This window comes from Ptiloglossa arizonensis, chromosome 11 (genome assembly GCF_051014685.1).
Source record: "Ptiloglossa arizonensis isolate GNS036 chromosome 11, iyPtiAriz1_principal, whole genome shotgun sequence".
Taxonomy (NCBI): Eukaryota; Metazoa; Arthropoda; class Insecta; order Hymenoptera; family Colletidae; genus Ptiloglossa; species Ptiloglossa arizonensis.
This window is the reverse complement of record NC_135058.1, coordinates 6,330,139-6,357,252: the sequence shown is the minus strand read 5'-3', so window position 1 is coordinate 6,357,252 and position 27,114 is coordinate 6,330,139. Positions and strand designations below refer to the sequence as shown.

The following is a 27,114-nucleotide window of genomic DNA, read 5'->3' as shown; positions in this document are numbered from 1 at the left end:
CGGTAACCGCGGCAATAAATTCAGTTATTCAGGTCGACCATAGATACCTACTTCTTAAGTCTAACGTTTGTCAAAGGAATGCCACCGACGTGCGCTGCTTTTGTAACCGTGTGATTTTCGAATTTATACAGATGTCTTCGAGCGATTTGTATTCATCGATAACGATCACTTTTCGAACATTAAGGTCAGAGACGAAAATCTCGATCGGTGAGGTGGGTGAAAATAAATCGAGTGTTAATAATTCTTATTTACGATCATCGACGACTGTTACATTTTCAAAGTTCGTTATATTTAAATATTGTTCGGTAATACAGTTAGAGACTTTTCATTAGAAAGATAGTTAATTGTTTCTTATTAAATTTGAACGTTCTTGGTCATGTATGATTTAATATTTTTCTCATATTGCTGTATTTTTTACAAAGAAGCAGTGCAAGAATTTGAAATAAGAGAATACAAAGTTACGTTATCTTCGACGTGAGAGAAAAGAGAAAATTTAAAAAATTTTCGATACACACTCTCGCGAATTACGAACGTTAATCGATGTATTTTATAAATGTGGTTGCCAAGGCGAATTCAATGTGACACGACGATACATGTCAAGGCTACACGGGGTCAGACGTAAAACACATAACGAGCATGTTGTGTACATAGAAAGCGGAAATGAGCACCGACTAATGTCCCGCAGCTTCGCTGGAACCCTGTTAGCAGTATGCATTACACATGAAGCAGAAAATACTGGTTGTTCAAGGTCATTTCCCTTGATTGTGAACCGTACAAAACTCTCGCTTACACTTTGAGTCGTCTCTATTGGTTCAAATACTAGAATGGGTCCGAACGAAGAATCTAACGTAGTGGGAGTAACTTTGACCAATCAATATTATGGTTTTTACGTTCTATGTGATTTTCGTTGTTTGCGAAACCACTTTACACTCTTCGTTGCGTTCACGGTGGAAAATTCGCTGGAAAATTCTGCAAACGATTCAATTATCTATACTTTTCGTGAAATTTAGTCTACAACATAATTGTAGTCATATTATAAATGTAGGTATATTCGAAACAACCGTTTTACTTACTTGGTATTCATCGCGGTAAAAATTTCTTTTCGAAGGAAAAACATTACCTGGAAAATTGGTTCATTTATCGCAAAAATACTCGACAATCTTAACGTAAACACTCGGTACATTCGAAGCAATCGTTTTGTTATTCCTTGCGTTAAAAATTTCTTTTCGAAGGAAAAAAAAATTACCTGGAAAATTGGTTCATTTATCGCAAAAATACTCGACAATCTTAACGTAAACACTCGGTACATTCGAAGCAATCGTTTTGTTATTCCTTGCGTTAAAAATTTCTTTTCGAAGGAAAAAAAAATTACCTGGAAAATTGGTTCATTTATCGCAAAAATGCTCGACGATCTTAACGTAAACACTCGTTTGAAACGACTCGATCGTATTACTCGCGATATTCATCGCGGTGTACCGCGAAAAAATATTCCTTTTCGAAGGAAATCATTAACGGAAAATTTCTCCATTTATCGCGAACGTTCTCAACCGTCTTAAGGTAAACACTCGGTACATTCGAAACGATTTCACCGTGTCGCTCTTGATATTCGTCGCTGTAGGCACGGATCGTGATAAATGTATTTTCGGAGTAAGAAATTGCCTGAAAAAATTATATCGAATTGTACACGTTGCAGGACCACTGATGGTGATCACGCAAAAAGTGACCAGCCTCGCGTACAGTATACACGATGGGTTGACACGACGCGATGACGAACTCACACCGTCGCAGCTTCATCAAGCCGTGAAGTGAGTTGACGTCTTCTACGAACGGGGCGTTTCATTCCACGGTGCTCGATACGAGAACGTGGAGAATGCTCCCCAGTATCTTACACGAGTTTCATTCATATTCAAGAGCCACGTTGCTCGTCGTACGATGACTCGGGCTTTTTTCCAGTTACTTTCGTCTCTGGCTGCGATAAAATCCACCACGCATGATTTATTTTAGAAAGATGCCGAGCACATTGGAGTACTTTAGCTACGTCTTCCATTTTCAAGCTCTGATGGCCGGCCCGGTGATACTGTATCGCGATTACATGGATTTCATTCAAGGACATAATCTAAGTAGACGGAACGCTCTGACGGTAAACACGATCGCCATCGTTTTCCTCTCTACACGGTGACCGAAAACGAAACAGACGAGACAGTGCGCGTAGGCGTACACGATGCTCGTAAAAGTGAACAAAAGCTGTCCAATTAACGCGGCACCGCTACCCGTTGCCATTCATCGAATGCCATATTGACGTGAGACGAGGCAGATCCTCGCTATAATCAAATCGGACTCAATTGACCGCTCAAGGTCGCTCCCCCTACCGTGAATTGCGTCAACGGTGACATCTACTTTTACGTCACGTTAACTTGTCCCTACGTTCTCTCTTTTCCTAGGTTTATTTTTATCGTTATTTTTACACAATGTTTCACTATCGCGCAGTGGTATCGTAAACGAGTGAGGTTCCTTTATTGCGCGAAGTTCGGTGGAAAAAAAATGGAAGATACTTCAACGAGACGAAATTACAAACCATCGGGACGAACGTTCGAACCTATCGTTGACCGGACATATTTGTTGCTTATTTTTGCGAGAGTACGCTTCGGTTTGTCACTTGTATCGGGTTACTCGGAGAGTCGTTTCGTTTTCCAAAATGGAGGATGTGTAATTGAATAAAATATTCGTACACTCTGAAAAAATCGTGTTTCGTTTCCACCAAAATAAAAAACGAAATGACTTTCCGAATAACCCGATACGACGAACGACGAAACCTGAGTGTGAATTCTGTTTTCAGGGCTGCGACAAAAATTCCAGTCACTACGACGAAATAGTCCTGGAACCATCCCCGACACCGGTCGTGATAAGAAAGCTCGTGGTGAGCTTAGTGTTCGCCGTCATGTTCTTGACTTTTATCCCATCGTACTCGCTTCAGAAGTTGAAAGGTTCGAGCGACGCGTCCGTTTAGTATTCATACACGGCTCGTTGCGTTCTTTCTCTGACCGAGCTTCGTTTTCCTTGCAGAGGAAGACTTCTTGCAGAATACGACGATATTTCAGAAGTTCTGGTATCTGATGATAGCCACGCTTCTGGTACGTTTCAAGTATTATCACGCTTGGATTTTTGCCGATGCGATCTGCAACAATTCGGGTCTAGGCTTCAGCGGGTACGACGAGAACCGTGAGGCCAAGTGGGATCTTTTCTCCAACGTCAATGTTATTGGCTTCGAGGTAGTTGCTCCACGCATTATCGCTGGCTGACGATATTTCTGTAATTCTCTAAATAAACGACAAACAGAATTTCAAATTCGTCGAGCAAAAGGAAGATTACTTTACGCGCAATTTATGCAAGAATGATATCGAAACTTGTACCGAAACAAGTGTAACGATTCGACTTTGTAGAGGTTGAATGAATTATTAAATTTGCACAGGATCGTAGCAATGGTTGTTATCATCGATAATGTTTGTTCAACTTTCAGATGTCTCTCAGTTTGAGGGACAGTATCGAGAATTGGAACAAAGGAACCAATAAGTGGCTCAGGTCTCTCGTATACGAACGAGTGAAGCACAGGAAAATCGTGTACACGTATGCCCTTTCCGCGTTGTGGCACGGGTTCTACCCCGGTTACTATTTGACATTCGCCAACGGAGCCTTCTTCACAATGGTGTCACGTGTTGTAAGTTAAATTACGAAGGGATACCAAATTCGTAACCACGTGTCCTTTCACAACCTTTCGACGTAGTTATTGTCCGGTCGCGTCTGTGATTGCAGGACCGTGTCGAATAACCTTAAATGTCGCGTGAAATTAACGGGAAAGTTACAATCGATAATCGATGAACTTTTATCTATTTCTAACAGGGTCGTCGTAACATTCGACCGTACTTCTTAGGGTCCAAAAACAAAAAGTTCCTTTACGATGCGCTTACTTTCATCGCAACACGATTCTTGATGGCCTACATTACCTTCAGCTTTATACTCTTGGAGTTTTTACCAAGTATCCGAATGTACCTGTAAGTAATGTTTTCATTTGTATGCAACTATCGATCCATACGTAAGCATTGTACGATACGATAACAGTAAGTCTTTTTTATTTTATTTTGTTTCTATTTTTTTTTTTTTTATTTTTTTATCTTTTTTAGGTATTTATACCTGATCCCACATTTATTGGGTCTAGCTATAATAGTCGGCGCACCACGTCTTCCGAAGATTCCATCGGATACAAAAGTAACCACCGTAGGAAATAATGCTTCTCAGGAATTAATTAACGGGACTGCGCGCAAAACCATGTGATCGCTACTTCGATGCGGCCGATTGGTCACGAGAGAAACATATTTTTTATGAATGTTTTACTATACATATAAATATCGTGTATATATTATATGTACACGCACGTACGCGCACACGCATACACACGTGCACACGTATACATACATACATACATACGTACATACGTACATACGTACATACGTACATACATACATACATACGTACATACGTACATACGTACATACATACATACATACATACATGCATGCATACATACATACATACATACAAATATATATACGTACGATATTTATTGTAATGACGTGTCATTGGTACAAATTCTATGTTGAGCGTGTAAAAAGTATAGTTTTATATAATGTGAGTGAGTATACCGTATATTTATGAGCGTCTCGCGTACATGTTAAGAACGGAGACAGATTGCTGTTTAACGTTTGCCAGCAAACAGACGATACCCGGGCATCATTGCAGATTTTATTGTTCGCGCGAATACATAGTGATCATCTTTACGTTTACACGTTCCTTTTTCTCCTCCCCCTCCCCCTTCTACTTCTGCGGTGTTATCGTATGAACAATTAATACATTGCAACATTTACTTAGAACGTGTTACGCAATTTTAATTCTAAGAGTTGACGAGCGATTTTACAGTTTTATACTTTTAGTATCAGCAATAATATCATCATTAATTTTAAATAAATCTAAATAATTATTTACATGCCGTTATATCCGAGCATTTCATTAACAGCGACAAAGCTTACATCCAATTAGAGAAAATTATACTATAGGCACTGCGAATGCTCAACCCTTAAAATGCATTACGTAAGTATGGATATACGATAATGGCGTAAATTCGTCATTAAGTACACCGTATATATTTCTAGAATACTCTACCGTAACACGAATAGTTATTTTTCTTCGTGATTTTATATATTGCCAGAAGACGCTAAATCGTAACTCACACCTTGTAATGTTTTTTAATAGCCGACCGTAAATGTACTACGTTGCATCAATATTTGGACATTGAACCAATAAAATGGCGTTTCAAGGGGCTGAAGTTGCGAGAAAGTGATGCGGGCACTGTGCCAATTAAAAAGTAGACCAACGGATCTCACACATAAAATGTAACTCGTGTAAATGGATTTAATTTGAATTAAAGGTTACTAACCATGGAAAGTGTTAATCTACCGTGTGTTGAATCAATGTATCCATTCTCGAGTGCGAAATACCTATTTCATTTTTATACACGCAGATGTAAGATCACCATACCGCGAAGGGAATGCAACGATATCGATGTTCGTTCATTTTTCACGCTGAAAAATACTTTAGAAGATTAAAAATTAATCGAAGAATTACCGTGTTCGAGATTGCTCCCCAAAGTGCCACGATTTGAACCACGAGCATCGCTACAATTGTCACGCTCCCAAGAATTTGTTTCAATCTCGACACGTCCGGAGCAACGTACTCGATTTCCAGTTTGTACTATTATCATTCAAGAATCATTTTCCTCTATCGTTCCTCGAAACGTACTAATTCGAATCAAAGTCACGGAGACATTAATTTTCATTCTTGTGTTTCACAAAATGACACGTTTCGATATATTTCTCCAAGTCGACGTTCTAGATTACCCGATCACGATACGACAATATTCTCAAAAATCTTATTTACACATAGCTCGATTTTGTTTCCTTCTACACAAAATATTAAGCGATTCGTAAGAAGAGAAAAGAAGAAAGTTTCGCGGGGTTTCATCGGCAAGAAAAATCATTATAATTACATCGTAGAAAAATCGTGCGAGTGTAAGTGAATTCGTTTGAAATTCGCTCGATGACGTCTTCTTTTTAGGTATCCTCATCCCATCCGCGTGCTGACGTACATTGGAATAGCTATAGTCGCGACACGGGCATTCACTGATGCTTTTTTCGATTATTTTTACTCGCTACCTAATGGAATATCGTCTTTATAATCTGGTAAAAAGAAGCACCGAAACTGTCCGGCACCCCCGAAGCCCTATTATATGGGGTGCTCGCAGCCACTTGGCTAACAGAACCCTTAGTCTGATCATCGCGATCGAACCGCGACGATCGCGGGGATCGCAAGCATCGATAGATACGTGTTCCTTCGATTCGAGGAAATATGGTAAATTCGTCGTTCGAATCGTGGATGTGCAAAGGACAGTGAGAGCTCGCGAATTTTTCGGTTTTCCATCGATGGGAGAACGTTGTGCGCGATTTCTGTTCCGACGTTAGAGGTCGGATGTGTTCGCAAAGACACGGTCGTAAACCCTGTAACCGTTCGAGATAGTGAATTTGCGCAATGTGCTTTGTTCGATGACCTTTGCACACCCAGGAATACGGTGTTAATTATTTCATTCAGTGGGAGATTATTTTTCAATCGCGCGCTTTACGGTAACAAAGAACAAGCCTCGAGGTTCTGTGTGCGTGCGAAGTCAAACGTACGCGCATTAACGGGGTAGAGAGTATTTAATAGTGTTTGTACAGTGTACAGTACGACGAAGTAATTAAATCGAACGTTCGTCGTTCGGTAACCACGATTGTTAATAAAGATTCTTTGACGTATTGGTTTCTCTTCGATATCTTTGTGTAGAGATTTTCGGTACCAGTTAAGGGATCGTCGAGTAGGATACACGCGGGGAACGATAATTAAAAATACAAGTGCACGAATTGCATTTCATTTCGGAGAATAGCTTTGTTTGTAAATGTGAAACTTTCACGCGAAAAAGATCCGAGTTGCACAACGTGATAACGCGCAATTTGAATCGAACAAGACGTAATAATGATTTTCGCTTTTCATTGCGTCGAATTCAACGAATTCGATATGAAATATTTACTTCGTCGTGAGAATTAATTTTTCGTTGGAATACAGAGATATAGAAGCATCGTATAGCCAGGCTTCCGTATTGTTGTGACACAATACACCATTACGGGCTTCCGGTGATCGTTCGTACCTTGTTATCGAATAATTCTTTTGCGCATTGAAATTATACCAATTTCAAAATCGAACAAAGTGGTAAGTTATTACGAGAAAATGTGAGTTATCGGTATTCCCGATTGTATACAATTTTTAAACAAACGTTTTATAATTTTGTTTCGTTCAAAGGTGAATTTGGAAGCTCGAAAGAATTAATATTGTTAAAAAAAGGGGGCGAATTATCAAAGGTGAAAAAAGTTGGTATCGATTTGTAAACGACAAGAATAGTTAATTTATATGGTTTCTACTCGCAGCGGAGTACTTTCCAGAACATAGAAAAGATTCTTTAATATAAATATACAATAACGTTTGATAATCGGCTTGTTCGCTCAATACAATTTGCAGCTTAATTGCGTGATGAAAATGCACGACAACAAAATACGTCAGCCTGGAATTACGGAGATTATTTAATGTCATAAATTAAGTTATACCGTTGAATTTCAACGTAACATAATTAGATCTCAGGTGGTAGAAGATTTTCTTTGGCGATTCGTCTTCGTTAGGTTTCTAGAATATTTATTACACGATTTCGGGACAAACGACAAACTCCATGACGAATGGAAAATTTCTATCGTTGCACGAAACAAATACGTTTTCGTTGAAATAAAATTTCAGAAGAAATGAATTTCAAAAATCGAACCAAAAATATTCAAATATCGCGCGAAACGAGTGCAGTCTTAAACGAGCGTATATTTTTATTTGGAAATATTTAAACGCTCACAGAAATATTGAATTCTTTTATCAAGATTTTTTTCTATACGAAGACGGGAATATAGGTGAGAAAGGTTGAATTTTAATCGAAAACCGATCGATTTCCAGAATTTGGCAACGATGGTTAAACTGGGTTACGTTCTGGTGATCGTCACCCTGTTGCTGATGGTATGGGCATCCGTGGTTCGGATGCACGAGCTGCCGGTGCAGTATCCACCTTGCTTCTTCAATCCCCTTTGCACTTGCTCGAAAGCCATCCCGGAACTCGGCATAGTCACCTGTTACAACGTGCCGATGCCACGAATACCTCAGCCAATTAACTCCTCGAAGGTGTTTATGCTACAGTTGCAGAATAACGGATTGATGTTTCTGCAGCCGCAATTTCTCATGAATACAGGTACAAAGGCAAAGACAAATTCCGTTACGACTACATCGACACAGTTACTTTCGTATTCATAATTTCGCGATGCGAATTTCAATTTTTAGAAATCACAATGGGTAATTCTTAACGAGAAGATCTCTGTAACGCGCCGAGAAGAAGAACAGTTACTCGAACGATGAGAAAAGAATATTTTGTATTCGTTGCTTTTGCGAGACGTATTGAAATTGTTCGAGAAGAGGTTGCTCGAACGATTAGAAAAGAATATTTTGTATTCGTTAATTTCGCGATGCGAATTTCAATTTTTCTAAATCAGAGTAGAGTTTGCTACGTAAAGATTCCTATGTCGTGCCAAGAAGAATACTTGCTCGAACGATAAAAAAAAAGAATATTCAACACGAAAAGAACTTTAACCTTTCTCTCGTAAATTTAATTCCAATTTTCGTACGATCGTTGGAAATTTATCAAACAAAATTAATACGATACAAATCGTTAAAATAATAGAACTGTACGAAGAAAGTTTGATCTGAGTTTGCAACGTAAAGATTCTTATGTCGTGCCAAGAAGAATACTTGCTCGAACGATAAAAAAAAAGAATATTCAACACGAAAAGAACTTTAAAGTTTCTCTCGTAAATTTAATTTCAATTTTCGTACGATCGTTAGAAATTTATCAAAGAAATTAAAACGATACAAATCGTTAAAATAATAGAACTGTACGAAGAAAGTTTGATCTCTGGTTCTTGGAACCGTGTGAGAAATTTCATTTCATCGATTCATAAAAACGAATCGATAACAACGTCCAAGTTAGTATATTTTTCCATGCGTTGCTCCAACCCCTAATGAGTAATTCAATTGCGACGCACGAATTGGAAAATAAAATTACGATACGTAAGAATATATATATATATAATAATCGATGCAAGAGATTGTTGACTACGGCAATAAGGAATAAGGGTTACAGGGTATTGGCCGTGCATAATCGATTGCGTTATGGACAAACGATACAGTTCAGTTTTCACGTACACGTTGCTCCCCTATCCCTCAGGTCTGTACAGCCTACGGATCAAGCATAATCCCCTGGCCGACATCCCGGACGAAGCTTTCCTAGGGCTTGAGAGATCGTTATGGGAGCTCGAATTACCCTACAATCGCCTCGAGAGGGTGCCCAGCAGGTCGTTCAGGCATTTACAGAAGTTGCAACTTCTCGATTTAACAGGTATACTTCCTCTTTGAATAACATCGTCTATCTCGACGCTCGTTTCGGCGAACTTTCGCGATAATTCGAGAATTAGAACATTAAAACCGATTACCATTTTATCGTCGCGATTGACGGTTCGGATAGAAAATCATTTTCACCGTTCTCGAAGTCGATGGAATATTCGTTTTCGATAAGCACGACAAAGGACGAGAATGTATATTCTTATCCATGGCTTTAATTAACTATAGTATAGCGATCTAGCAACGAATTGAGAAAGATTGATAGCTGAATCTCTCTAAAGCGGTTGGTTTATAAATTACTATGTTTCACGTGGCTTAACTCGCTTCTTTTCTGCGAATTCCTCGTAATGGATTGTTTCTCTATAATTGAATCTATTGTACCAGACCATTTTCTTGTATTTTCATAATCCTCTCATTGTATTGCTAAGTTGAATATACAAGATTCGTATGTTCGGTAGGTGTTTTTATCGAAAGACCTTGAGTATGTAGTCGATAAATCGAAGGTATTGCAATAGATACTTTTGTATTTCCTTAGACTCGTTGTATTGTGAAATTAAAAAATCGTGTTCCATACGTTCGAAGAATCTTTGAATCGAAGACGTTGAACAAAAGAACGCTTCAACCCTTTCACGTCTAGCTTTATCTGGCATCCGTAAAATGATTTACAGTGGTTAACACCGGCTATATCTGACGTACACAGTATGACACACAGTGGCTAACACCGGCTATATCTGGTATTCACGAAACGTAACGCGGTAGCTGGCACCGGTTCTATCGCATAATGGTGCACAGTGGCTAACACCGAATATAATTATTATAGAAGCGTAGGAGAGTTTTAAAAATGCGAGCGAGGCGTCCCCGCCGGAATAAGAATTAGAGTGGCTGATCAAATGATTACGACCACTTTAAAACTACCGCTTATTTGAAGCATCGTCGAGAATGAAAATGCCCTTAAAACGATACCTTTTAAGTTTCTTAAAAAAAATGTATCGTTACACTCGTAACAATATCTTACAACTATTTTAAAGCTTCTACACTAAAGAATATATATACGAAGATTCGATCGTCCTTTGTACCCATATGCAACAAACATAAACGATCGATCGAGAAAGTTACGTTTATATTATACCACGACTTAGAACTATAAAAGAAAACTATCGAAAACAAAATCATAAGAATGCAGAGACGTATATACATGACAAATATTGACACGTATATACATTTTTGATCGCAAAAGCTTCAAAATAGTTGGAAAATACTACTACGAATTAAATGTAGTATAATATATATTTATGCTACTTATATTAATAGTATATTTGAATAACTAATATATATTCTTATACGAGTTCTTATTCTTCTGCTCAACAATCGATTAACCGTGTTCGTGATAACTCGATCAGCCACTGTATGTGTTTCAACTGCATTCAACTGTACAAGCGTGATGATGTATCGTTCGTATATAATGTAGGATCAAAGTTACGAGTCCTGGTTCTGACGCACCCTATACATGTGAACGCCGCGAGCGCGCGATTCGCGCTACGAGAATCAAGTGGATGATTATCGTCGTTTCCATAGGCAACAAGATATCGAAGATAGCCCCGGATAATTGGCGCGGTCTGGAGAACTCTCTGCAGAAGCTGCGACTCGGTCGCAACGCCATCGATCGACTTCCGGCGGATGCGTTCGCCGGTCTAACGTACCTGGACATGCTCGATCTGCGCGAGAACAACCTCAAGGAGATCGATCCCTCGGTGTTCAGGGACGGAATGGCACACCTGGTGTACCTCTACCTGAACGGGAACCAATTGACCAATATTCCGTACTCGCAGCTGTCGTCCCTGAAACGAATGAAGGTACTCGATCTCAGCTTCAACAGGATATCCAGGATGTTGAACACGCAACAGGAACCGGAGATCAGGGGGCTTCAGATATCCCTGGACACACTCAGGCTCGATTACAACCAGATAGAAATACTGATGCCCAGCGACTTTCAACACTTTTACAAGGTCAACAAGACTCATCTCGAAGGCAATCCTCTGACTATGATCGAGGTAGGTTTTTCGTTGAAATAAAATTTCAGAAAAAAATGATTTTCAAAAATCGAACCAAAAATATTCAAATACGAGGCGCGTGACGAGTGCAGTCTTAAACGAGCGTATATTTTTATCTGGAAATATTTATGAATGTTGTTTTGATATTTATTTTGTAGGAAGAAATATTGGATTGTTCGAGAAAGTCGTTTCGTTTCTTTTTTGGTGAATATGAAACACGATTTTTTTTAGAGCGTACAGACATTTTATTAAATTATATATTCCTCGTTTTGGAAAACGAAATTACTTGAACGAACAACACAATAGTTTTAGCAGCCTTGACGAAAGCTTTTCGTGTTCAGGTATAGGTGTCTTTAAGTTTGTGTTCAGTTTGGAAGAATGACGAACAGAGGCAATTTTATTGGTCTTGATCAAGATTCTATGTTTAATATTTATTTCACATCTTTAGAAGCATTCAAGCACCGAAACTTGATTAAAATTTTCTTCCTTGGTTATACTTACAAGCTTGATCGACGATTAATATTTCAAGCTGTTTATTTTACTTCGAGCGATGGCTAATCTTCTCGATCAGAGTTATTCGAAGACCACTGGTAGCAGATTCGTGTAGAATGAAAAATACTTATTTTTAGTAAATCTATACAGTCTGGTATATAATTTCCTTATTGTTACAATTGCGCTAAAAGACATTTTACATTGTTGATTCGTACTCGACAGAAACACGCGAGAAGAAAAGAAAAAGAAGCTTTTGTAGTTTTAATTTAATTCGAATAAGCGAACTTCGAAGTAGAACACGATGGTTGCTTTTCAATTGGCAAAAATCGATTCGAACGCGCTCTCGTCTAAACAAAAATATCCCCCCCCAAGTATTTTCTCATAATCAAAAAGAGACGATACTTTCTAGGAGGGCGCGTTCAGAGACTCGAGAATACGGGAACTCTACTTCGCCGATTGCGATCTAATGGAGGTCGACTCACCGGACTTTTCCGGTCTGGAATCGTCCTTGGAATTGCTGGATCTCTCCGGAAACAACATCACGTTTCTACCAAGCCCGCTTTTCCAGGAATACGATTTTCTACGAACTCTCAACTTCCGCGAGAACAAAATCCAAACGTTTTCACCAGGTAGGACGAGAATCTATACAAACGTATAAATAATGCGCCTCATATTTCAATCCCTAGCGTTTCGAGAGTCGTTCATCGTCAATCATTGACGACACCGATTCCACGTTCTGTCTTCTAACTTGAATTTTTCTCACCGTGACACAAGTGTTCGATGGTGTGTTATCAGCGGAGGTGTTCAACGGTTTCCAATACTCCCTGTACAATCTGGACCTGAGCGGGGAGGAGAACAGCGTGGTGTCTCTTCAGGATCTACGACAGATGCGTAACATGCGATTCCTTTCGATTTCACGTATGCCACAGCCAACTCTCACACCGGAAGATTTCATGGAGTACGGTATGGATATTAAGGAATTGCACATCGTCAAGAGCAATTTGAACACCATCAAGAGTCACGCTTTCATGCACGTTCGCGGGATCAAGTACCTCGATTTCTCCGAGAATTCGATCACCACGATCGAAGATCAAGCCTTCTCCGAGGTAGGTAATCCTCCACTTGCCTTCCCGCGGCTCTCTTTCGGACGTGGATAAGGTATTTTCATTATGCGCCGACACGGTCGATTCGTGAACTTCGATTATCGGGGAGACGAGAAAGAATTTTTATTCCGGTACCAAAGGGGTTGGAAGTATTTCTAGGACTCTATGGGCAAGGAAAGGGGCAATTATTTCGGTGATAAATTCACTCGGCTCTCTTTCAAACGTACAAAGGTTTTTTATCACCTGTCGACCAGATGAGTTCTGGAAATTTGGATATTGGAAAAATGAGAATGAAATTTTTGTGAATGAAAAAGAGTGGTACGGTTATTCGACTTTCTTTCAGGCATAAATAGGGTATTTCTTGTGGATAAAGAAGGATTGTACGGTTATTCGACTTTCTTTCAGACATAGAAAAGGTATTTCTTGTGAATAAAGAAGGATTGTACAGTTATTCGACTTTCTTTCAGACGTAGAAAAGGTATTTCTTATGCGTCGGATTCGATAAATTCGTAAACTTTGGTTATTGAGGAAACGAGAAAGAATTTTTATTCCAAAGGGGTTTGGAAATATTTGAAGGATTCTTTTAATAAAGAATGTTTTGATAATAAATTTTGAAGCGAACTATTGAACTTTGGCTATTGAAATTTTCAACACTCTGCGAGTCACCTAACATCATATTACTCGCAAGCTAGTCGTTCTAATACAAAGTATTTTAAATAAAAATTGCACAGTATCATGGGTATTGGGCAATACAATAAGTTTCTTCCAATTTTGCTTCATCATCGAGATACTTTGACTGTCTTCAATTATTGAAACAGCTAACATTTCGTTCCTGAAATTGAAAGAACGAAAAGGTCTTTCACGATTTACACAGAGGGAGATAAACGGTTCATGACCCTTTCGAGGTACGCTGGCTCCATTTTGTAACGGCAACCTTACAAACTCATAACGTACTCGATCGATAAGAATCAGTAATTTACCTTAATATTTAATTAAACTAGATTCGAATCGCACATGTAAAGGCCTTGATAGCCGCTGTTAATTCCAATAAAGTGGGCTTCCAGAAATAATCTTTCGTGAAACGAATACTTGACCCCCTTTAGGAATACGTAGCGCCGTAAAGTCATTACTTCCATCGAAAACCGAACTTGTCATTACAGAAGTTATTAATTATTTTTAATTATTGCTTCGATCAAACTGACGACTATTCTGGACCCAATCTCTACGTTATTCGATACACAAGTTTCTTCTCGTTCGAGATCTTCGTTTCTTAAAATTATATACATATATTATTTAGAATCTTTCAATTTTACCTATTTTTTTCTTGCAGATACTACATCTATGCTCTTCGTACAAACAATGGACAAGAAATTCGAATATATTCCTATTTGTCTTTTCTATTATTTTATAAAGAAAAGAGCAAAAAAGAAGCCTCGAAAAGACTCGTGTTTAAACGTTACTTAACTCTAGTGCATTTCTCGGGTCATTTTCGACCCACGCGTTCTCGTAATATACGTTTTCGTATCATTAAAGCTATTTTTACAAGTTAAAGATAGGTTCCATAGATTTGGAAGAATCTAACGGTTAATTAAAACGTTTAACGGTTAAACGACGAAAGATTGTCTACGTTTTAAAATATTTCTCCAATAGTAAAGATTTAAGACGATCGAAATCGATACGATTGGTTTGTTTTTCACTTAGGTGGGCCACTCGCTTCTAACGCTGAGAATGTCTCACGGGTTGGCGTCCTCTGTCTCCGAGATACCGAATGGACCTTTCAAGTTTCTGACGAATCTACAGCATCTTGACTTTAGCAACAACAAATTAAAATCCATGCCGGATACCTCGTTCCATTTCATGAAGAGGATCAAACGAATCGAGTTGCAGGACAACGAAATCGACAGCATCAGAAAGGGAACCTTCCAGGTACCGTTCCCTCGAGTTGTCGCTGTTTCTGTCCTTCGTGTTATCGCTTTAATAATTTTAATAAATATCACCAATGGATCGACGAGGTTCTCCCGATGAAAATGAATCCAAACACGACCTCGTTCCGACTATTTTTAGTTACGCTTCATTGGAATCATTTTCGAAAATAATTCAACTATCTGTAATTAAAAATAGTCCAAAGACGATCGTGTTTAGGCTCATTTTCACCGAGAAAATTTCACCGATTCGTTGATAATACTCTCGTAAAGATACCGTGATAGATGTAAAAGTTTTGATGTTCGTTAATATGTATATTGAATATACGTAATCAGTGATAGGTATGGTTTCGGTAGAATTTTTCATTTAGTTAGAGTGGTTAATATAATGTAAGGTTATAATATTTCGGGGCGAATATGTATATATTAAGTCGGTGATATTTCGATCTTTAGGGTGACATACATTCGACCCTCGAGGAAGTGAATTTCGCGTTCAATATGATCAAAACGATTCAAACCCACACGTTCGTCGACCTGCCAAGATTAATGACGATAAATTTAGAGGATAATGCTATAGATAGAATCGAGAGACGAGGGTTTATGAATATGAAGCTACTGAAGTACATTAACCTGAGAGGTAATAAAATAAAGGACATCGCCGATGAGGCTTTTCAGGTAAAAATTCAATCTGTTTTAATCAATGGTTTAGTCAACAATTCGAGAATAAAGAAAAGTCTAGTTCTCAAACACATACGAAAAAGTTTCCAAGTCAATCTTTTCGATAAACGCATTTTAAAGAAACTCGTTAAAATGTCAATCTTACTACTTTTAATTATGATACATTATTCTAATAACGTTACAATCATCGACTTGTATAAGTACATCGTTCTTAATCGGTAAAAGTATATTACAGTTCGAGCACAAATGTTTCGTTCTTTACAGAAGCAATAATTACGATAAACTCTGAAACATCAGACAATATTCTATGGTAGAGAAGCATAAATTAAAGAATATTTTATTACGTACATTAAAAGGGTAGATAACTACCATTATACGATTATTCCTGTTCAAGAATCTACCAGATTTGGAGTTCCTCGATCTCGCGTACAACGATCTGAACGAGTTCGATTTTGCGTCATTCGATCAAGTGGGAACACTGGCGTCATTCAAGGTCAACGCCAGTCATAACGAAATTCCGAAATTGTGGATCAATAGTACCACGTTCACGCCGCCAACCACCAGTAAGTCCGTTGTAATACTTTGGACAAACACTAAGACGTAAATAGATTTCCTTAAGCCTGCTCAGCTTCGTATCGATGAAACCCTTTCCTGGTACAAATTGGAACGAACGCCCCTGCGAATCTCGTATGCTTCGTTCGCACAACGAGTCGCGTAAATGTAAACCCATCTTAACTCTTTCGCGGGATCATTGACACGTGACATCGAAAGTTCACGAATGAACATGGATTCGTGCCGCGTGAAGGGAATGCAGTCACGTTCGGGTTCTCCTTCCCCTTAGCGGTACGCACCTAATTGGGCGGGTAAATCAATATCGAGAATTATGCAATAAATGCAAGCTTTATGCATTTCCCTCGTACGGGCAAAAAAGTGACATTATTTTGACATCTGTTCCTTGATTATTGAAGAGCAAATAGAAAAATAAATGCATTTTCTTTAACGTTGTCGATCCATTGACAGTTGAGCAATTCACCGTAGAGGGCACTGCCTGTACTGCAATTTTCTTTAAATTTGATTCGCTCGCCGCTAGATGGCAGCACCATTACGTTTTCTTTGAAAATAGATTATCGATCCAAGGATTAGAACCACCGTATTTCAAGACTGTATTACCTTCAATTGCGAAATTGGATTATCGATTCGATGAAGAAATTTTTCTCAAATACGGACCGTATCGTTCTGAGAATATATTCTGGATACTTGTAAACAATATTTAATATATTTGAGATGCAATTATACGTGTTTAATAAATAATAATCGGCTCGTTGGATCGATAATTTAGTAGAACAGCCAACGTTCCATCCCCGCAATAATTAAAAACGTGCTCCGAAGGAGAAGGGGTAACAGGATTTGATGACTTGTTACTCACGTGGCACGAAACCCTGTCAGAAAGTGTTCTCGAAACATTTTTGTCAAACACCACTGTCTAATACCAAACGTCCAAAGAGTTTAAAAGAGAAATAAAAAGAAATTTAATTTTAGAACACATTCCAAAAACAGACACAAATTTTCAATAACATTGTTTCATTACCATAATGTTTCTCTAAAGTTTCTTAAACTGTGGACTCAGAAGATCACGGAACATATTCGAACACAAAAATATTATTTCAATTATTTCGAAGTATCGGAATATTTTCTATAAATGTAAAAATATACTGGTAAAAAAATTATTCTTACAAATCGGAACAGTTTTCTCATCAAGATAGTTGCATTCTCGTATCGACAGATTTGACAAAATTGTAAGTTGTCGATAATTTCGTTCCACGAAGAAGTGGTCACGAGCAACAAATATTTAAGAAGCTCAAATACGTTTTACAAATCTGCCTGCATTTTTTCTGACCCCTCTGTACGTTATCAGAAAGCATATCGCGTTAAATAGGAACGATGGTCTCTAATTAACTCTTCGTCGTATTGCAGTCGGTGGCACGATACAATCGAACATCAAGGTCCTCGACCTAAGCTACAACAACATCTCCGACATAATGAAGTATTACTTCAAGCCGGTGGAGTACTCGTTAACGCATCTCTACATGTCGCACAACCAATTGAACAACATCACCCAAGGTGTCTTCGGGAACATGCCTCATCTGCAGTGGCTCGACCTCAGCCACAACGATCTGATAGAGGTCGACTTCGATTGTTTCCGGAACACGAAGAACCTTCAGGTTTTGTTCCTCTCTTGGAACGACATCACCGAGATACCAGCCGAATCGCTCAAATCTCTGAAGAAACTGAGAATCGTCGATCTGTCTCACAACAAGCTGAAAACGCTTCCGGATAACATGTTCTCGGACTCCAATATAGAGAGCTTGGATCTGTCTCACAATCAATTCATGAGACTACCGATCAAGACCATGTCCATATCCGCAGCTGCCAGCTTGTCCATGCTGGACATGTCCTGGAACTCTTTGTCGGGAATCCACACCACCGATGCCATATTCAGATTACGAGTTGGTTTCTCGCTTTTAAAGCTGTTAAAGTAACGTGTAACCGTTGTTACATGGAGTCTAAGATTATAGAGCGCACGAGTCTGAGATTTTAGAGCGCACGAGTCTGAGATTTTAGAGCTCACGAGTCTAAGATTTTAGAGTGCACAAGTCTAAGATTTTAAAATACACAAGTCTAAGATTTTAGAGTGCACAAGTCTAAGATTTTAGAGCACACGAGTCTAAGATTTTAGAGCACACGAGTCTAAGATTTTAGAGTGTACAAGTCTAAGATTTTAGAGCTCACGAGTTAAGATTTTAGAGCGCACGGGTCTAAGATTTTAGAGCGCACAAGTCTAAGATTTTAAGGTGCATGAGTCTAAGATTTTAGAGCGCACGAGTCTAAGATTTTAGAGCTCACGAGTTAAGATTTTAAGGTGCACGAGTCTAAGATTTTAGAGTACACGAGTCTAAGATTTTAGAGCACACGAGTCTAAGATTTTAGAGCACACGAGTCGAAGATTTTAAATGCAATGTTCGGATCGTTAATCGTAGCAAATATAAGTCATCAATTTGAATCAATAGAAGTTAAAATAAATTAAAGTTACTATGCGATATAATAATGACCCAAATTAGGAGGTCTGTAGCGTTACACGAAGGCTTTCTTGGTACAATTAGCAATCTTAATAACAATTTTGACGCGACAAGTAAGAAACCTTATTATATTTAAAATTTTAAATTATAAGGAACCGTTCTTTCAATTTTTCTAATTTCAGAACATTTGTAAAATACAGGCTGGGAAACCTAATTCGATTATCTTGAATTACTCGCAAACTGTTTGTTGTACGAGATAGTGTTTCGAACGAGAGTTTTATGGTATCAATTGGGACGAACAGTACGATAATCAGTACTTTACTATCTCGCTTTTTTATTGAGATACATTATCTTGAATTTTTGTAAACAAAGTATACTATATTTTACCCTGGGATTCGAAGAGGTATTAAGCACCGAATAAAAAGGTATTTGGATAAATGGGATTGGTATTCAATAACTATAGGCAAATGTTTCTTAAAATTTCCATTACGCATAGTGCAATTGCGTAATTGGTTAACGAACAAGTGTTGAATTATGCATCTTCAGCATTGCACGATGTAATGATACCTTCTCGCGTGTAACTGCAGAAACACTAACGCTTTGTAATTCTCTGTCATTAACCGATTATGTACTTGCGTTGGGCGTGGTAAAGTGTCAAGCATCGTTTACACCAAGAGTTGTCTTAAGAATATCACTATGATTATTGACTTTTTCTCTTAATAGTTTTTATCCAAAATGGGGTAAAAAATAAGATAAAAACCTGATTATACTCTTCGTTTATTTGAAGGACACGAGACTTTTGTTCGGAACACTTTTTTATAAAACAGTTTACAAGTAATTTAATTTAAGTAAGAATTTCACAGACCGTCTTCCTTTATTTTGTATTTAAAATAAAACGAGCTACTATTTATTCATTTATTTATAAACAAATGAAAATACCTCGGTAGCACATTCTTTTACACAATAGCTACAATACGAAGCGATTGCAATTTGTATTACGGTGCATCTTATTTATTCAAGTGCGTACAGAATGTATAATACAGAATGTATAACTCCACCTGCAATCTCTTCGCACGCGTACTGTACATTTACACTGCTCCGCTAAAAATGAGTAACTATTTTAGAAGATCGTTCGACTACCGAAGAATCTGTCACTGTTTCTTTTCCTAAACCTTTTCACTAAAAAAGGATACGTTCTCCAATTACTTTTTTTTTCAAATACATCACAATATAAAACAAAAAACCTTTCAACGTCGTCGAGATGTTATTTTCATTGTTGGCGTTTGTTTCAGAGTTTAACGTGGCTGGATCTATCCTACAATCGATTGGTCAGACTCGACGACGGAGTGTTCTCCGATATGCCCTATCTAACTCACCTAGACTTGAGTCACAATAAACAACTACTCTTGGAGACTCGAGGAAGAACGTTCCACGGTTTGGAGGACTCGTTGCTTTATCTCGACTTGAGTAACATCTCGCTATTGAGTGTACGTATCGCGAATGAACCGGTACATAAAATGTACATTCATAACCGGTAAATAAAATGCAAAGTATCGTAACGAATGTGTCTTTCGTAGGTGCCAGACCTGCCGCTACGACGACTGCAAACGTTGTATTTGGCGAACAACGAACTGGCGTCCATTCCACCGGAAATAGCTTCGAACTTGACGTCCCTGCACTACCTGGACCTAAGTGCCAACGATCTGACGGTGGTGCCATTGATCACGCACACTCTACCGGAATTGAAAACGTTCAGTCTCGCGGACAATCCCATCACGGCTGTCACCAACACCAGCTTTTTGGGTATCGCGGACAGCCTCGAGGAATTGGACATACGACGGTTGTCTTTGTCGACGTTCGAAGTGAGTCCTCGAAGATAACGATCCCACGTGAATCGTTCCGAGTTCTTGCAAAATATAAAAATATTTTTCTTCTTTTTACTCGCAGTCGGGAGCACTCTGCAAAGCCACGAAACTACGCAAGCTGTACATAACCGCTTACAACGGCGTGAAGAATTTCAACTTTCCGAACATACTGGAGTACAATCACGGTCTGAGGCATTTAATCATCGACGTAGGTTTAAAATAAATTTCGGTCCGGATCACACTCCTTGACATCGATACCCTGCGATTGTTACTTTCAACAACTGTAGAAAACCGTACGAACGGGAATCTAAGGCACCGAATGTCTCGATTTTAGGTACAAAATGAAACGGATTTGGAGAAGGAGATGAGAGGAAAGTTCCCCTACAAATTATTCAATATAACGTTGACTGGTCAAGCTTTGAAAAACATACACGTAGATATACTACAAGTATGTATTTTTAACGTTCACTTTTTTAATCGAAGGAAGAATCATTCCACCGAGATATCGAACAAATTTTCATCGAGTATTTAATATTTCGTAATTTCTGATACATTGGGTTGTTCGGAAGGTCGTTTTATTTTCCAAAATGGAGAATATATAATTTGATAAAATATTTATACATTATAAAAATTAAATCATGTTTCATTTGCACAAAAAAAAAACGAAAGGAATTTTCGAACAACCCAATAATGTAAAATAAACGAAAGAAAGATGGAAGGCGTCACTGAGAAAACGTCTTTAAAAATTGTCTCACGATGATCGGTATTTTGTAGTTCAGAAGATTAGAACTTCTCTTCGATTATTTTAAGTAATTCCCATTGAATTGCTTAAAAAAACATTTGAGTTTGCAAACGCTTTTGGAATCTCGATTCGATCGAACGGAGACACCGAGGAGACGGTATTCTTTGCAGGGAATAAGAAATCCGCACTTGCATTTCGGAATGTACAACACCAGTGTCGGCACCGTACCGAAGATGATGTTCGAGAACGCGCTATGGGTCAGAAACGTGACCATTCATCTTTATCACAGCGATGTACGGACACTTCACAATCCGTCTAATGGTTACCGCCCTGGAGTTCCAGGGAAACGTTTTCTGATGAGGCTCACGGTGGCGAGAAGCTACTTCACTTGCGACTGTGACATTGGGTGAGTCCCTGTTCTCAATTCGTACACAATTGAGTTCGTTTTAAAGTCTTTTAAAATTAATGGGCCCTTAACCCATTTGATTTGAATTACGAGTCAGATTCGTAGCGCACGATCTGGACGAAAACTCGCTACTACGAGTCAGAATGATAGTTATCAATTTCGGACAATTTTAGATCATAATTTATACTTTTATGTATCAAACGGAAAATATTACGATTGTAGCCGCAATATTATCCTCGTCTTGCGGACATTGAAGTAAAATGTCAGGAATTTTGCCTAGAATTTTGAAATACAGACAAAATGTCAAAGATAGAGTTCGAAATTTGAATCTGAACCCTACGTAAGATCTTTGGTAAATTGTTTACGTAGTGGAGAAGTTAACATGCTTAAGAAGAGTTAAATTGGCCAATATCGAGCATATATATATGACCTATCAAATTTCAAAATAATCGATCACAAAGATCTTTGAATAACGCAAACTCCTTGATTTGTTCAAGGAAAAAGACTCCGGTTTATTCTGCGAGACGAAGAGTCTCGTTTCGTTTTTATTGCAAAACGTAATGATTAATGTTTCAGATGGATGGAGACATGGCAGAGGAAGCACAGACAGTATCAGGAGGACCGGTGCAACACCTACAACGAGTTCAAGAACTTCGAACGAAACGAAGAGGAGGACGAGTTCAATTGTTGGAACAACAACTGGGACGACGACCTCCGCGAGTCGTTTTGCATGAACAAGAACAACGTTTCCGTGTTGCAGGCGTTGAAAAGCGATCTAGAATGCGGATGGGGCGCGGCTGGCTACATCGCCGCTCCAAATCGTTTCGTTCTTCTCTTTATCGTCGTTCTCGCAGCAGCGATCTACTGAGCCTAATTTTCGCGTACTTAAAGTTTGCATTTTCCGGCTCGATCACCGACCCCTTTCTTCGCCACCGGTGGCTTAAAACGTAAACGCGCGCTACTTGCATTTACTAGTACAGTGGAGACCCTCCATATTCGTACCAATTGAGACAACAGCGAATACAGGAATTTTCGGACAGTAGAATAATTATTTTTGTTTATACAAACTTTGCTCATTCGAGTAAAAGTCGACAAAATATAGAGTTTCAATATTTAAAGATCTCGTATCCGTACCAGTTGAAACAAAAGTGGATATAGGGATTTTCAGAGAGTAGAATAATTATTTTTGTTGATACAAACTTTGCTCGTTTGAATAAAAGTCGATAAAATATAGAGTTTCAATATTTAAAGATCTAATATCCGTAGTTGAGAGAAAATTGGACATAAGAATTTTCGGACAGTAGAATAATTATTTTTGTTCGTACAAACTTTGCTCATTCGAGTAAAAGTCGACAAAATGGAAAATTTCAATATTTAAAGCTCTCATATTTCTTCCGTTGCTAAATCACACATGTTTTTCGACATAAGTACTGTGCACAGCTGAGAAGAAGTCACGCGGGAGAAACGTTATATGTTGGAAGCTCTACTGTATCTATTTAATTCCAAAACAGAGAAGACGTTAGTGTAATTCGAGATTATCGATCTCAGTTTCCCGTAACCGAAAGAAGGTAGCCACGATTGCAATTTGTTCGCCAGACGATCGCCCTCTCTGATCCCTCTCGCGAAGAGAAATACCCCCTTCGAAATAAATAATTACCGTTTCTGGGTCTCTCGTTCTCTCTGCGCTTCGATTTCACATTATCTACGAGCGAAGCTCGAGAACGGGCAACTTTCTGGAAAGTTTTGCACGCCACTCTCTGTACATGTAAGAGGTCGTTTAATAATAATTTTAAAGTAATATTAAATCGTGTTAGTGATGTGTACGTATCATGTAATGTATTTGTATCTACTTAGCGATAAGGATGGAATTATTTATAAGTAGCCGTAGTTTACTTATTTACGAGTAATTGTAACACCAATTTAAGCGCATCGCGTCGACGATATTTGTTTATTTATCGTTGCCGTTTCGTTCAACCCGAAACGAGTTGTTCGACACATCCTATGTGAAATAGCTTATCCGCGCGTATGCGTTTCAAACCGACGTGTTGCGGAGGAAACGAAACACTTGCACATCCCTTCACTCCTACACTTTTGGACAGCACGCTTCGAATTAATGAGACTGTCAGATTAATGTTCAGATATTCGTACAAAGTGTAAATCGTGGGAATCAACAGGAATTGAGGTTTCACTCTCTTCGTGGTAGAATTAATCACTCGTTTTGCGATCGTTGTATAAAACACAATGACGTATCATTCGTGTCTTTCGTTCCACGGTGTTATTGAACTAAAAACTCGTGAAGAAAACAAGAGCAATGTCTCCCTTCTGCACTCAATTACAGGGAATATTCCATTGATTTTCCAAGCTGGTGGAAAGTCCAATTTTTACGAAAGAAAAAAAAAAAAAAGACATTTAATTTTGTAAGAGAAAAATCGGATTGGATCGTCGAGGAAGTAAACGAACGAAACTTTGAGAGATTACAAGTTTTTTCTTTGCCGAGTTACAGAAAATAACGGATCGATGATCGACACTCGGGTGAAGTTTTAAGTATTATTTTTTTCTCGCGTGATCCGTGAAAAACGAAAAGAAAAAAGAGAAAAATTTACCATTCTCGATCACGGGGCATCGTTTCGACAAGAAATTTATCTCAACGTTTCGTTTGATCGAGTGGATATCAAAGGGATCCGGATCGTTGAGCATCCGGGAAAGGAAAATTAGCGAATATCGAGGGTATAATCAAAGAGACTCGTAATTTTAAAATACATCCTCAAGTGATGTTCTATAACTCGACAGCGAAAGGATTTTATACCAATCTGTTAAAAAAAAAAGAAGAATATTCGCTTGCAAGTACATGCTGTCTACACGACAATTTTTAATAAAATTGCACCGAATATACGAGAAACATTTTCGTTATTATTTACGACTCGTTCACCTTCAATGTCGGCGTGTAAACAATTCATTCTTTCAACACTGGTAAATTCGTATAAAAAGACACAACGGAAAACAAACACGAACGAAATAAAGAATACGTACACGCTGTGTAATTCTCGGAATGGAATAAATCTTCGATTGTTTGTACATCCGATGGAAACGAAAATCGTTCGATAGTACGACAGTGAACAATTAAGTCAATAATTGTTCGTGGCTCGCGCAACAACGAATGCTCGCAGCATCGTTTTATCGTACGAGACGAGAATCATTGCCACTAACTGTAGAGCATGATCTTCGCCGTTATGCCAATCACCATCTGCACGATCGGCAAAACGATAAAACCGAATATAAATATTAAGCAAACGTACACGCTGAATAATTCCGTGGTGAACACAGCGCATCGAATCATCGTCTGGCGTAAGTTCTTGCTGTTTCTGATGCTGATCACTTTGTCCAAAATGAATCGCAATATGTACAGGAATACCTTGAAAAGAACGAATTCGCGTTACGTCAAACGCGTATCGAAATTTCTTACGTATTTTTAGCGGTAACGCGTGTGAATCGACGAGACTTTTATTGTTACTCGCGAACGCAAAGATTAAAATAAAATATACAAGATCGGGGATTTTTTCGAGATCGAAAACACGTAATCTATTACTCTGAAATTAAAGAGAGAGGTACAAAGTATCGTTTCGCTTGTTTCGAATTTAAAAAAAAAAAAAAAAAGAAATACAATAGGTTGAAGTTAGCGATTGTTGCCCAAAAGAGAAGAATTAAATTTTTCGTGCAACTCGATCGATGAAAAAACTATCTCTCTATGGTATTTCATCTCGCCCTCGCAATTGTACATCTCGATTTAAAGTTTCTTCCTATTGTTCGAAAGAACGAAGAAATTCGATCGATTTGCCCCCGTTAGGACACTGTACGATCTCAATTACGTTGAACGGTACCTCTACAACAGGTATGATGTTCAGTATCACGTATAACAAGGCGAGGAGAGATCGACCGGTCGCTTGACCCATTATCCTGATAAGAGCCGAGAAAGAGTACTCTGTGCGCGGCACGCCGCAGGATTCTTGATAATTGACCAGGTACTCGCGGAAATTGTGCAAGTAGTTGGATCTCGGGTCACATTTCACGGAATCCTCGTAACGATCCTCTATTTTGCTGCACGGCTCCCGTAACAAATTCGTGGAAACGTTCGTTCCTTTGAAATACAAACGATCGTTCGATATTTAATACGTTCGATCGCTCGTTGAGGGGATTTACCTGAAACGAGAGTGCTGTGATGCCATCGATTCGATTGTTCCAGATCTGAAATCCCGTAAAGATTTTTCCATTTCCAATCGGGGCCCGTGACATCGTGGACATTTCCTGGCAAAGAACGATCGAACGAGTCATCGTCGTACTTCCAATCGCCAGATCTTCGATTCGAAATGTTATCGTCGGTTTTAATTTTGTATTTATCGTTCGAATTCGGGCAAACGTTGCACGTTACTTGACCTCTTGAATAGTTCTTCTCCACCTCGCATTTTCCCCCTTCTAGAAACTGGTACAAACAGAAGGTATGAGAAAACACAACGGAAGAGTATAAAAAGAAAATAATTCCGTCGTTTCCCCCTTCTGGAAACTGGTACAAACACAGAAGGTATGAGAAAACACAACGGAAGAGTATAAAAAGGAAATAATTAACGCGTTACTGTGCAATTTTTGATATTGAACGTTGGACGAAGACACGACGATGTGCGAACTGAATCAATTGGACGCTCAAGGTCATCGGAGTATCCCCACCACTCTAGGCAAACGCTCTTTGTTCTTTGAACTAGAGGCGAGCTGACGCACGAGATATAAACGCAAGACTCGTGTTTTACAATTGAGAAACCGGACTTGACCGATTATTTAAATTAATTTAACTCGACTGTATGTACAGTTGTGCCGAAGAAACAATCTACTCGACACCTATCGTTTGTACATATAGGAAGAATTCTTCCTTCACTCTTTTGAGTGTCGATATAGCGATAGAATTATATTGTATACGTTTGTTCGATCTTTAGTTTATAAACATAAAATGAATCCTAGTTTAGAATAATTTGATGTAATAATTAACGGGACGTTTGGTAACTGTAAACGTTTCGTGCGATTAAGGCAGACTGATTTGTATTCTAGTTGATTTCTTCTTTGATCTTAGAATTTAATATCGCAATGAAACTTGTTCGTAAGATCTCGCCG

At 38.5% G+C, this 27,114-nt stretch overlaps 3 protein-coding genes across 6 annotated transcripts in view; 2 read left to right on the top strand and 1 right to left on the bottom strand.

Moving 5' to 3' along the window:
• Positions 1-5,503, top strand: part of Oys (lysophospholipid acyltransferase 6) — a 30,710-nt gene extending 25,207 nt beyond the window's left edge. For all 3 annotated transcript variants that reach the window (XM_076323621.1, XM_076323623.1, XM_076323622.1), the window contains 7 exons: positions 1,694-1,805; positions 2,005-2,140; positions 2,837-2,984; positions 3,064-3,269; positions 3,518-3,715; positions 3,898-4,049; positions 4,179-5,503. In XM_076323621.1, the coding sequence (XP_076179736.1) occupies positions 1,694-1,805; positions 2,005-2,140; positions 2,837-2,984; positions 3,064-3,269; positions 3,518-3,715; positions 3,898-4,049; positions 4,179-4,329 (1,103 nt within the window). In that variant the 3' untranslated portion in view covers positions 4,330-5,503. The remainder of the gene's footprint in view (positions 1-1,693; positions 1,806-2,004; positions 2,141-2,836; positions 2,985-3,063; positions 3,270-3,517; positions 3,716-3,897; positions 4,050-4,178) is intronic.
• A 538-nt stretch (positions 5,504-6,041) lies between these two features.
• Chp (leucine rich repeat containing G protein-coupled receptor chaoptin) lies at positions 6,042-25,956 on the top strand. Of its 2 annotated transcripts, none has more exons than XM_076323514.1 (16): positions 6,042-6,459; positions 8,131-8,419; positions 9,449-9,619; positions 11,197-11,672; positions 12,574-12,793; positions 12,939-13,270; positions 14,969-15,193; positions 15,643-15,864; positions 16,262-16,430; positions 17,842-18,374; positions 20,237-20,431; positions 20,522-20,806; positions 20,892-21,017; positions 21,144-21,257; positions 21,722-21,957; positions 22,534-25,956. In XM_076323514.1, the coding sequence occupies exons 1-16, from the start codon at positions 6,457-6,459 to the stop codon at positions 22,823-22,825; spliced, it is 3,888 nt and encodes a 1,295-aa protein (XP_076179629.1). In that variant the 5' UTR covers positions 6,042-6,456; the 3' UTR covers positions 22,826-25,956. The 2 variants fall into 2 exon arrangements, with proteins under 2 accessions (XP_076179629.1, XP_076179630.1); XM_076323515.1 differs by having other exon boundaries at positions 12,960-13,270; positions 22,534-25,955.
• On the bottom strand, positions 22,369-26,557 carry LOC143152567 (uncharacterized; the record flags this gene model as incomplete). The annotated part of the gene is made up of 3 exons (XM_076322865.1): positions 22,369-25,369; positions 25,836-26,092; positions 26,155-26,557. Coding segments are annotated over 3 exons (870 nt in total), but the record flags the coding sequence as incomplete, so codon positions are not given.
• Between the last annotated feature and the right edge of the window lie 557 nt (positions 26,558-27,114).